Here is a 13,056-nt window from a genome sequence, read left to right as displayed (position 1 = left end):
ATACATTGGGCAGTGAATTAAAGGAGCATGTTAAAGCTAAGTGCTACACCTGAAAAGACAAAGATCATGAACCTCAACTGTTGGCAAACTGTTCCAGCACCAAGCAAAGGCCAAGCTTTGAGACAGAGAGCAAGAGAGGATTTCCCATCAATTCTCTGCTTCTCTAGATTTCATACATGCAAAAATGTTGCTACTTTTAGCATTAGTTTTTCACAAGCAACTTAACAATTTCAATGCCCTGTAATATTACATCATTTAACATGAGAACCATGAAAATGGCACAGAAGCTGTGTGGGCACTGAAGGTATTAAAGGAGCTGTTGCTTCAAGATTCCATTAAGTGAAGCTGATTACAGTCCAGTTGAAAGCAATCAGTTAGTCAAGTAGCTACCAAAGACAGTAAGTTTTCCCCTTAACTTGGGGGCAAATTCTGCAATCCTGCAGTCCCAGCCAAGAGCCATGCTTGCAGAGAGTCAGCTGGTCAATCCAGGGCTACAACATTGTAGCTTTCTCTCCTGCCCATGCTCCCTACTCAACTGAGGGTGTGGGAATCACCAAATCAGTAAGGTGTCCATTAACAATATGGAGGTCTTCGGTGGCAAAGAACAATACTGAGGAAATAAATTTGGAGTCATAGGTTGGTACCTTTTAAATGGTCACCATGGCTTCGACAGCACCGAAGAAACTGCTTTTGCAGGTGACTAGTTTAAATCATTGCAAGACACACCATGTGGCCATGTTTCACACTGTTCCTATTGCTCCTGTGCAGTCAAGAAAATGAAGCAAAACAGAATGGGGTAAATCTTGACTTTTAGTGTAAAGTAGGTAATAGTGAGTCACCACACCATTTTCCATCTCTCCTGATTGAAATCAATGGAAATAAAAACCTCAGCACAGAAATATTTCAATAATTTTATGAACAAATCCTCTCAGAAATAAAAGGAAACTAAAAAGAAAAATATTCATGCCACCAGATTCAAATTGAATTGAAGTTCAATACATATAAGTCCCACCATTATGTACACTATCTGAGAGTACCAAACACAACCTTAAAATTGACCAATGGCAACAGAAATAGCTGAAACAACTAAACTACAGTTTTTGGTTAAAGATCCATAATGTTCTATAATTCTAGACCATCAATGGACCACAAGAGCTGAATTCCAACTGTGAGTAAACTCGGTAAATGTGCACTTTAAATTGCCTGGCTCTGTACACAAACCTCGGCTAATATGTTGTAATTTATACTAATTAGAACAATGTTAATTCACATTGGTGAGACAGTGTATACAAAAAGCACAGATCCTGGTGCGATAATATTTATGTAACCCCTGGAATTAACCACATATATTATTCCGACTCACTGCTTGTGAGTCATGCTGTACGGTTTGAGTGCATAACTGTCACAACACATAGGGTCAATGTGGCATCCTTAATATAAGTTTTTACTGATGCTCTGTTTCCTGTTCATACTAGAAACCTACCATTGGTGCAAAGAGATTTTCACTAAGGTTGTGAGGGTAGATTTTCCTCTGCCCTGTTCCTGGATAATCAGCATTCCCTTGATGTTGGTTACAGGAAAACAGATGGAGAAGGTCTCTCCTGCAAAATTTCTTCGGACTCTTCCTGGTGACACAACTGGGCCTGCATCTGTCCTAGGCCCAAGAGCAGCAATTTTATTCTAATGAATATAAGAAAGTGTTTCATGCCTCCAGCCTCATTGTGTTATGGATCTTTTCACTGGGCTTCCCAGCTTAGGGGCACCTGACAGCGCTGCCTGTCCCTGGGCCCCTGCCAACCATAGAGTCAATGGGGATCTTGTACGCAGATCGAAGAACGTACAGGAAAGTGGTAAGATTAATATCAAGCTCTCCCTTCCTCCCAGGAAAACTTCCAGCACTCAGGGCCTTTTGGATGCTGCTATCCAGCAGCAATTAGAAGGCATGACCTCAGATTTGCTGCTATCAAATGGCACTTACTTACCAATAATGAGTTCAACGATTCTCAGTTTGGGTTCCACCAGGACCACTCGGCTTAAGACTTCATTACAGCCTTGGTCCAAGCATAGACAAAAGGGCTGAATTCCAGAAGTGAGGAGAAATTGATTGCCCTTGACATCAAGGCAGGATTTGACTAAGTGCAGCACCAAGGAGTCTTAGTAAAACTGAAGTCAATTGGAATCGGGGGGAAACTCTCCACCGTTTGGAGTCATACCTAGTACAAGTCAATGGTTGTTGGAAGCCAATCTCAGTCCCTTTGCTGGAGGAGTTCCACCAGGCAGATTCCTAAGCCCAACCACCTTCTGCTGCTTCATCAATTACTTTCCCTTCAATCGTGAGATCGGTAATGTTTGCTGATGATTGCACAATGTTCACATTCGCAGTTCCTCAGATAATGGAGCATACCATGCCTGGACACACCTGGACAACATTCTGGACTTATAAATGCCAGGCAAAGATCATCTCCAATAACAGAGTCTAATTACCTTCCCTTGACATTAAATGGTATTACCATCATCCATTCACCCACCGTCAATATCTTCAGGGTCACCATTGACCAGAATCTTTACTGGACTAGCCACATAAATACTGTGGCTGCAAGAATAGGTCAGACATTAGGTATTCTGTGGCAGGTGGTTCACCTCTTTACTCTGCAAAGCCTTTCCCCCTCCAACAAAACACAAGTGAGGAGAGTGATCAAATACTCTCTACTTGTCTGGAATGCAGCTCCAAAATGCCATCCAGGACAAAGCAGCTCAGTTAACTCCCAACCTCCCAACTGTTAATTGTACATTAATTGTACGAAGATGGTGGGAATTAACCGGGTATTCAGTTGTGCCCTTATAAATAGACATGGACTGAAACTGTGATTGCTGGGTTAGGAAGTGTATACTTATAATGTGTAACTTTGTAAATAAATGTTTATATAATTTGCTCTATCCTTCACCAATTGGCTTTCTGGAATATAACCTCGTAGCAGAGGATGACTGTCTAAAGGAGAAGGTTGGAAACTTAAGAAAAAAAAATTCTGATAGAAAACCACAATCCTAGTGGCCAATGCGGGAAATGGCAGAAAGGAAGTTTGAATTTTCAGGGTATGATTACCCTCCAATGTTCTCAGAGTCTGAACCATATGACCAGTGGAAGAATAAAGTGGATATGTGGACAAGGGTCACATCCTTACCAAACAGGAAACAAGACACCCCCTTGGCGTTGTCATTTTCCAGTGTTAACGGAAGGGTGACCTTTTCCTCCGGGGGCCCTCCTTGGGCCATAGATTGCCCACAGAGGAGAACCCCCCCCCCCCACCCCACCCCACAAACTCACAGAGAGGCCACCTTGCTTTACTGGTGACCTCCCCGTGTGGTGGAGGCACCCACCACCACCCCGTCCCAACCACGCCACTGGTTTAATTCCAGTGGCAGTGAGAAGAGGCCCTTAAGTAACTACTGACTGGCCACTTAAGGGTCTCATTTGAACTTTGGGTGGGAAGGCCGTCTTTGGCCTTTCCCACCCCCGACTTCATTGTAGTGGGACGGGAAGGTGACGGGTTACCTGCTGTCCTAACTCTATGGGCCTCCACACACCACCACCATCCGCCCCACCTCCTAGCTTATCTCTGGGTGGCCCATGAAATTCCACCCTCAGTGTATACCACAAAAAAGAATGCTGATTCAAAAAATAGCACCAGTTATGTTGAATGTGTGGAAGGTATATGAGGCACATTACTCCAGCAAGATAATTTTAAAAATACAAGGATGATAAAAATTGAATGCACAGCTAAGGATAGTGGTAGATCTATACTGGAACAAGAAGTGCACAGTGTGACCATGGTGAAGGTGTATCCATGAAAAAAGATGATAAATTTGAGGTGTGATTATTGACCATTTATTTAAAATTTTCAGTCAGCAGCATACTGCTACCAATGAAGCTAATCAAATACTAAGATACACCTTGAGGGCACTGGCCTGTAAGTCAGAATGAGATAGCACAGTTTTGTCCAGGTTACTAGTGAAGTAATGTTCGGAATTGGGGCTGCAATTTTGGGAATTTAACCTTGATAAAGGCATTAATGTGTTCGAGAGGGTCAGAAAAATGTGGCAAGAATGGCTCTGAAACTCAAGACTTTAAATTGTGAGGAAAGGGTTGCAGAAATGATGCAGATATCATCAGACTATTAACCTTAAATGGATCGGTTCCTGTGTTACTAGGACTGTTTTGGAAGGGAGGTGTTGATTATGGAAGCCAGTCAACCAGGGTCAAATGATACAAATCCAGCTATTTAGAAGAATTGAATCATTACCATTGGCAATCAGAAAGAAGTTATGCAGAAATTTCCCTTGAGATATTAAATGGCTAGTGTGGAGTCCATGAGAGGGCAGATTGCACAATGCCTGTGGAAGGAGTGGACTTGGTAAGCCAAGTGACATTTTTTACATTCTTGCCTTGTTATGTTCGAACATATTCATGATCTGTCTCATATTCTTACCTCATTTGTTTTTCAGTCCAATGAAACTTAGAAGTTTCATTGTCTCAGTGGCTAGAGTTGTCAGCTCTGAGTCACGAGTTTGTGGGCTCTAAAATCCAGCTCAAACATTTCAGCACTCAAAATAAATTAAGCTGATACTACAGTGTAGCTCAGAGTGCTTCATTGTCAGAAGATCTGTGCTTTTGGATGAGATATTAAACCAAGGCCTTGTGTGGATGTATAGGCAATTGCTAAGGATTCCACAGCAACTTTTCACCAAAGAGCAGTGAGCTTTCCTGGCACCCTGGCCAACATTCATCCCACAACTTGCACCACAGCCAAAAGCAGATTAACTGGTCATTCATCTCATTGTTATCTGTGGGATCTTTCCCCGTGCAAGTTGGCTGCCAGATTACCTTATGTCCTAGCACTGAAAAAGTAATTTGCGTGAACTGCTTTGAGAAGTTTCTTGGTGAGATAGAATGCGATATTAATGCAAGACTTTCTTCTATCAATCAGCTGTCATTTCGGGAATGGGATGGAGTCTGCAGCGTATCACATAACTAACGCAGCAGGGGAACACTGTGGGGAAAACTCTGACACAAATGGAACAGGTGTGCACATAAGCCTGCTCAACAAATATCATGGTTATATAGGAAATAATGGTGGAAAATATGGGCCTCCAGATTTAAACCATTGAAATAACACAGTACACATTCACAAAACATCCCAATTTCAAGACTGTCAAGTGCCGAGTAACTAACTGTATTTGCAGTTAAACAAAATTACATAGAATTTGCAGCAGAAACAGATCTTTTGACCCAATTGGTCTGTGCCAGTGTTTGTGCTCCACATGAGCTTCCTTCCACCTGCCTTCATCTCCTTTTATTCCCTTTTCTCTCATGTGTTTATCTAGCTTACCTTTTAAATGCATCAGTGCTATTCACCTCAACTGCTCCCAGTGGTAGTGAGTTCCATATTCTAACCAATCTCTGGGTAAAGAAGTCTCTCCTGAATTACCCACTAGATTTATTAGTGGCTAACTTATATTTATGGCCCCTAGTTAGTCTCCCCCAGAAGTGGAAACAACATTTCTACATCTACCCCAGAGCTGTCCAACATACGGCCTGCGGGCCAGGATCCGGCCCGCCAAACACTTCCATCCGGCTTGCGGATGTAAACTGTTCCTGGGGCTGTTCCTCACCCTCACCATGACTGGAGACGAGAAACTTCCCTTTATCAGAACCGGCTTTTAAACTATTGCGCTGTCAGCTTCATAAGTTGCAGAGAGTGGAACGCTCTTTTAAAGTTCTTTTAAAAAAGATGGTTGTCAGTTTCACAGGTGACAGCCACTGACATCGGGAACAGCCGTTTCCCAACAGACTCGAAGTTTTCCAGCGGGTTCTGACTTTTTAAATAAAGAACGGACTTTAAAAAGAACGTAAAAGAGCGTTCCACTCTCTGCAACTGTGTGAGAGAGGGGGAAACAGGGAGAGGGGGAAACAGAGAGAGAGAGCGAAGAGGGAACAGAGAGAGAGAAGGGTGAAGAGAGACAGAAAGGGAGAGAGACAGAGAGGGGGAACAGAGAGGGAGAGAAAGGGGGGGGCAGAGATAAGGGGGACAGAGAGAGAGGGGAATACTGAGCGGGGAGCGGGGAACACTGGAGACCCGGGGGGTGGACAGAGATGGAGGAGAGATACAGAGGGGACGGGGGGTGGAGAGGGACAGAGAAGGGGGAGAAGAAGATGGAGAGAGGGGGGAGGAGGGAGTCAGACTGATAGGTGGGAGAGAGAGACAGAGAGGGGAGAGAGGAGGGAGAGAAGGTCAAAGAGTCATTTACTTATGGCACAGAAGGAGGCCCTTCTGTCCATCAAGCCCATGCTGGCTCTCCACGGAGCTATACAGTCAGTCCCACTCCCTGGCTCAATCCCTGCAGCCCTGCAAGTCTATTTCCCTCAAGTGGCCATCCAACTTCCTCTTGGAGTCATTGATTGCCTCCACTTCCATCACCCTTGTGGGCAGAGAGTTCCAGGTCATCACCACCCGCTGCATAAAAAAATGTGCTTCTGTATATTCCCCTGGCATCTTTTGCCCAAAACTTTCAATCTGTGTCCCCTAATCCTAAAGGGGAGGGGGGAGGGAAGAGAGAACAAGACTCACACACACACTCAGAGCGTGGGGAGAGGGGGAAGAGAGTCAAGGTCTCTCCAGAATACTCTGGATTGCTACATCTAGTGTGCAGGCAGAGATTGACTACTTATTAAAGCAAAAGCAATGCCAGGCATGTCACTAAATCAGTTTTCAATACAGTGACGAGAAAATAAGTCAACAAATTAGTCTTCTCATTTAAAGCTTCTTCACAAAAATGCGCATTTGTTGTTTTTATTAGTAAGATAAATTTTTAATGCCTTTATCTTTCAAAATTTGCTCACTGGCCCCCTGAGCCGAGCAAAAATTGCAATGCAACCCTCCGCCTGAGAAGGTTGGACAACCCTGATCTACTCTATAAGTTTCATAGTTAGAACCAAATCAGTTTAAGTCTATCACAACCTATGGCACTCAGGCATTGGTATTATTATTATTATTGGCACTGTGAAGTGCTTATGTACTACTATTGATATGCCATGACTTCACAGTCGTGCAGTCCCATGCATCTGGCATCAGAAAAATAACACTATCAGTATTACAATTGAGGAACAGGCAGTACACTCTCCTCATGCTGAGGAATCTCGGACTGTGTAGGTTGCTCTCATTATATTGTGAACACGTTCATAATAAAATTATTGAGCTGTTATTCACGCGAGCCTGCTTGCTAGAGTTTAATGATTTAATATGTTGGGAAGCAAAAATCACAGATGGCCTTCTAGACTGGATTAGCGTTATAGTTTTTTTTTCACCATAGGATGATCTTAAGTCATAAAAGTTTCAGTGAAACCAAATCTACTTAATTAGTGAAAGGTGATAAAAAGAAACCTATAATGCTAAAAGCAGTCTCGAAGGCCATCCATGATTTTGGTTCACAACATGTTAAATCATTAAGTATTAGCAACATAGGTTTTTTAAATTATTGCCTAATTAGATAGATTTCTTTCAGAAAACAATATTTTGGGATAGTGTATATGAACAACTTCAGACATGATATGTAGTTAGTCTTTTAGGATGAAAAAGGTAACTTTGAACCTATGATTCCCAAAATGTTCCACCACTGAGGTTTTCCTCAGGTCTTTTCTGAGACTGTTGTGGACTAATTTATGGAGATTGATTGCTATCATTAGTTAACAAGTCCATTATCATTGTATAATGTGGCTACCAGCACAGTAGAATCTGAATTAGATGGGCCTTGGCTTTTTTTCATCTAGCAATTCCTATGTTCATAATAATATACACTTGGGCAGGTTCATCTGATGAAAAGCCTGTGTAAAATCATTCCGATCCAATGTTATATGGTGTTTACATAGGACATATGGAGCAGTTCAAGTAATATTTTAATAATATCCTCATCGTATTACACAAAATAACTGGTGTTGAAAAAATTTAAATTGTTTTGTCCCAGGGCTATAATTTAACAAAACAAGTATTTACAGACTGAGCAAAATTTTGAAGTAAAGCAGGAGAGTTCTTCCTGTGAGTGCTGGCTAATATTTATTCTTCAACCGACATCACTAAAACTGATTATCTGGTCATTATCACATTGCTGTTTGTGGGAGCTTGCTACTGCGATTCCCACATTACAACAGTGACTACATTTCAAAAGTAAAACTAAAAATTTGGCTGCAAAGCATTTTGAGAGCCCTGAGGTTGTCAAAGGTGCTATTTAAGTGAACGCCTGTCTTTCTTTCTTTAACTTATTCTACTCTTTGACCACATAGCATATGAAAATCTACTGATAGTGACTATCTTGCTGTATCTGTAAATGTGGATGATAAACAATATTCTTGAATGTTATTATAGCATCTTTGTTTTGACCGTGTATGTTCTGTTTTTGTGTTTTCAGATCTAAATTACAAAGTATTTTAAAAGATAGAAACATATTTATCAAATCTGTCAGTGTGCCCAGAAACTGCTGCTCACATTGCAGTCATTTTCACTTATTTGAACAATAACAGACTGTCACTTCTACTTTGCAGTTCTGGGAAATCAAGGGTATGTCAGCACATTCATAAAAATCACCGACATCTCAGCACAGAAGCATCATGGCAATTGAGGCTAACCCCATTTTTCTGCGCTTTCCCAAACCTTTAAAATGTTTCTTCCTGAATTGTTTATCCAAATTCCAGTTAAACATCGTGATTCGCTTAGCTTCAAGAGCCACTTATGATAAAGTGTTCCATATTCTAATAGCTCTTTGTATGACAAATCCCTTCCAACCACCCCCTTCTGCTTGTGTTACTAATGCTGAGTTTATGCTTACTTATTAACAATTCAGTGAATAGTTTGTGGGGGGTGTGCGGGCGGGCAGGAAACCCTTCACTATTTATACTCATGAGCACCACAGGAGATCAGCTAGCACATATAGATCATCTTAATTTGCAGCACCTTATGGATAAGAATCCACCCTGAATGTGATTGAGAAATATTTCCCTTGAGCTGTGTGGTTCAGTGTAGTCTTAACATCACACCCACTATTTTCAAACAAATTTTGTCTGATGACACAAATGCTTATGAGTTTTTTCATTTTATATTTATTCTTAACCATTTCTGCTCTCATGAATGTAGCCTCGATTTTTAAAAATCTCTCACCAAAACAGTATCTGCTTGCCCCTAGAATCAAATGAATGAATTTATGTTGAATTGTTTTAAGCCTCCAATATTTTCTATAGTGAGGCATCTTAGCTGCAGCATAACCACCATCTTTTATTGTTTCATCGTTTTCATTGCTTTTGTAATCAACGCCCCTGGATATACAAAATCCCATCTGTCCTTTTATGGCTTCTTTCAACTGCAATACCATTTCTAAAAATATGTAGGATCATAGAATTTTATAGCACTGAGAAGGCTGTTTGGCCCATTATGCCTGAGCCACTTCTCTAAAATAGTTATCCACTTAGTCCCCTTTCCCCTATCTGTTTAGATTTTTCTGACACAGATCTTCTCACATTCCCCTTTCCAACAGTGACTCATTTATTTATTTGCATAACAGGAGGCAGTGAATGTCAACAGCAGTAGGACAGGCTACCTTTAACTCCTTATAAGGAGAGGGCCCTGGTTCTTTGTATGGTGGCAATTTTGGGAGGGGTGGGGGGCAGAGGCCTTCTACAAGCTCAGGGCTGGGGTCATCTCTGATTCTCATTTTATTTTCTCACTTATTCATTCCCTCACAATAGGGGCTTTTGAATAGGTGCCTCCAGCCCCAGAACTGCTCCCAATGTCCCAAAGAATTTGAAGCCCTCCTTCCAGCACCATGCCTCAAGTCACGTATTGAACCTCCCTATCTTAAAATTTATACTCTCACTAGTGCGTTGCAGAGACTACGACCTTCGAGGTCCTACTTTTTAACCTCCTCTTTGGTTCCTGAAAACTTGACTGTAGGACCCTAATACCTGCTCTCGCTATGTCATTGGCACCAACATGTGCCACAATATTTGGCTCATTCCCGTCCCCCTGCAGAATATTCTTCAGTGGCTTTGTGATGGCTTTACCCTAGCAACAGGGAGGCAACACACTATGCGGGACTCATGATGATGGTTACAGAAATGCCTGCCTGTCTCCCGTAACCATGGAACCTCTTATAACGACTGCAGTTCTACTGTTTGCTGCTCCCGCCTGCGCAGTCCTTTCTCATTGGTACCATGGTCTGGACTGCACTCCTTCAAGGTGTTGTCATTCCCAGCAGTCTCCAATGCTGAGTACAGGGCACACACCCTGAAGATGTTGTGGGCTGGAGGAGATTACAGAGATGAGGAGGGGCGAGGCCATGAAGGGATTTGAAAACAAAGATGAGAATTTTAAAATCAAGACATTGCTTGACAGGGAGCCAATGTAGGTCAGTGAGCACAGGGATGATAGATGAACAGGACGTGGTGCAAGTTAAGACATGGGCAGCAGAGTTTTGGATGACCTCAAGTTTACGGAGGGTAGAATGTGGGAGACCAGCCAGGAGTGCATTGGAAGAATCCAGTCTATAGGTAATGAAGGCATAAATGAGGGTTTTAGCACCTACTGAGTTGAGACAGGGATGAAGTCTGTCAATGCTACGGAGGTACAAATAGGTGGTCTTAGTGATGGTGCAAATTTGTTAGATGTTCAGTTTGGGATCAAATGTGATATCAAGGTTGCAAACAGACTGGTTTAATCTCAGACTACTGCCAGGGAGAGGGATGGAGTGGCTAGCTAGGGAACGGAGTTTGGAGCAGGGACCGAAAACAATGGTTTCAGTCTTCGCAATATTTAATTGGAGGAAATTCCTGCTCATCCAGTACTGGATGTCGGATAGCAATTTGATAATTCAGCAACCGTGGAGGAGTCTAGAGAGGTGGTGGTGAGGTAGAGTGGGGTGTCGACAGCCTACATGTGAAAACTAATGCTGTGCTTTCAGATGATGTCACAGAGGGGGTGGCATGTAGATGAGAACCATGAGGGGACCAAGGATAGATTCTTGGGGGACCCCAGAGGTAACGGTGTGGCAGCAAGAAGAGAAGCCATTGCAAGTGATACTTTGGCTTTGATTAGATAGATAAGAATGGACCCTCATAAAGGTATGAATCCTAATAAAGGAAATACAGAAATAGTCCTGCTGGAGATATTTGGTTAAATAAAGAGGAAAGATGCAAATAAAGCTGTATAAATATCTGGGGATTCACTCTAAAAAGTCACAACCAAAACAGATGGGTACTGAAGACCAGCTATATCACACGCTGAGATTTATTGAAGAGACAGTGTTTATTTATTTATCAATTTGCAGTGGGTGAGGAAGACACTATTTATGTTTTAGGATCAAATCAAAAAGACAATTAGGTCATGTAACTGTGAAGATCTTTTAAAAATGCCTTTCTCTGGGGATATGCACCTCTCTCCACTTATATGCCCCTGGAGCCTTTCCCCTTTGCAATCGTGCAACCTCAGATTCACCATGAGCAGCACCACAGGAGATCAGCTAGCACATATAGATCATCTTAATTTGCAGCATCTTATGGATAAGAATCCATCCTGACTGATTGAGAAATATTTCCCTTGAGCTGTGTGGTTCAGTGTAGTCTTAACATCACACCCACAATTTTCAAAGAAATTTTGTCTGATTACGCAAATGCTTAGATAATTATTGAAAATAAATATAAAATATAGTCGTACTGAACTGCTGTTTAAAGGGATAAAACAACTATAAATAAATGACATGTCACCAATATGCCTGCTGAAAGAAAAAAAAGGCTTTCATTATTCATAAATAGCTTTGGCCATTATCTTTCACTGAACACCCCATAAAACATCAATCAAACATGCCGTTCAGAAAGGCATCTTCAGTATTAATGGTGTTAATTATTTTTAATGCCTTATATGCAGTTTCACAACAGAATACAGCAGGAAGACCAAAAATAATCATTCTCCAACTCCAATTTTAAAAAAGCCATGTAAACAGGGAAGATGGAAGATTAGACCTGTGGGTTCTTATATATTTCACAAACTTTTGTGCAGCACAAAGCATTTTTTAAACATCCCTGAAAAAACAAATCAGAATTTTTTTTGAGAATATTGTGCAGGTGTTAGTACCTTTACAACACATTGGGATATGGGGGTGCAGTGGAGGGGACCATATTAAGGTCAGATTACTCCTCCAATAACGTCAGACTTTTGGTCGCTTATAATGAAAAAATAATGAGCCAATGCCCCAGCCCACATCATGCAAGTAAGTTTTCCATGTGACATTTGGATTATAACAGCATGTTAAATTTATGGGGTGGGGAGAACAAAACTGTGTTACACTAAATGGATTTTGCATAAGTTTATATTGCTTCAAGGTAGATTTGACAACTCTAAGATTTGGGCCAATAATGTGTGTATTTAATATTTGTTCTCAGGATGTGGCCACATCTAAGGCTCACCCTTATTTGCCCTGAGAAGGAGATGGTGAGATTGTACTGTTGATGTTTGCATGATGTTGTTAGTTGTGGAATTTCAGGATTTTGACCCAAACATGATGAGGGAATGGTGAAACATGTCCAGGATAACAAGCACTGTATGCTCCTCACTTCCCTTTATATTCTTAACAATTCCAAGTACCCAATCCTCTCCTTCCAATCTCACAACCACCACCCACCCCGCAACGCCACCCACCCCCCACCCCCCCACCTCCACTGCTGGCCCATGATGCCATTAACAGACCTGCTTTCAATACCCCATTGTTATTGATGCCTCTCCTCCCCATGTATTCATTTTCCCATTTACAAGAACATTGCCATTCACAATTTCATTGTAGACGAGTCTATTTACATCTGACACTGACAGAAACATGGCCAGTGATAAATTCTCCATTACTGAAGTCTCCCTGCCTGGCTATACTTTCTATCACTTCCTCTGCCCAAACTGTCATGACAGTGGGTAGTGCTCATAACCGAGTCACATCTTGCTCCCTTCCACAACTCCTCTGGCACCTTCC

General features: G+C 41.9%; 1 protein-coding gene across 1 annotated transcript in view; it reads right to left on the bottom strand.

Moving 5' to 3' along the window:
• si:ch211-26b3.4 (connector enhancer of kinase suppressor of ras 2) overlaps window positions 1-13,056 on the bottom strand; it is an 867,895-nt gene that overhangs the window by 306,509 nt on the left and 548,330 nt on the right. Inside the window, exon 13 of the mRNA XM_068047793.1 lies at window positions 2,557-2,562. Coding sequence (XP_067903894.1) covers window positions 2,557-2,562 — 6 coding nt within the window. The remainder of the gene's footprint in view (window positions 1-2,556; window positions 2,563-13,056) is intronic.

Source organism: Heterodontus francisci, chromosome 15 (genome assembly GCF_036365525.1).
Source record: "Heterodontus francisci isolate sHetFra1 chromosome 15, sHetFra1.hap1, whole genome shotgun sequence".
Lineage (NCBI taxonomy): Eukaryota > Metazoa > Chordata > Chondrichthyes > Heterodontiformes > Heterodontidae > Heterodontus > Heterodontus francisci.
Note: the sequence above shows the minus strand (reverse complement) of the source record. Positions and strands in the feature narration are given on the sequence as shown.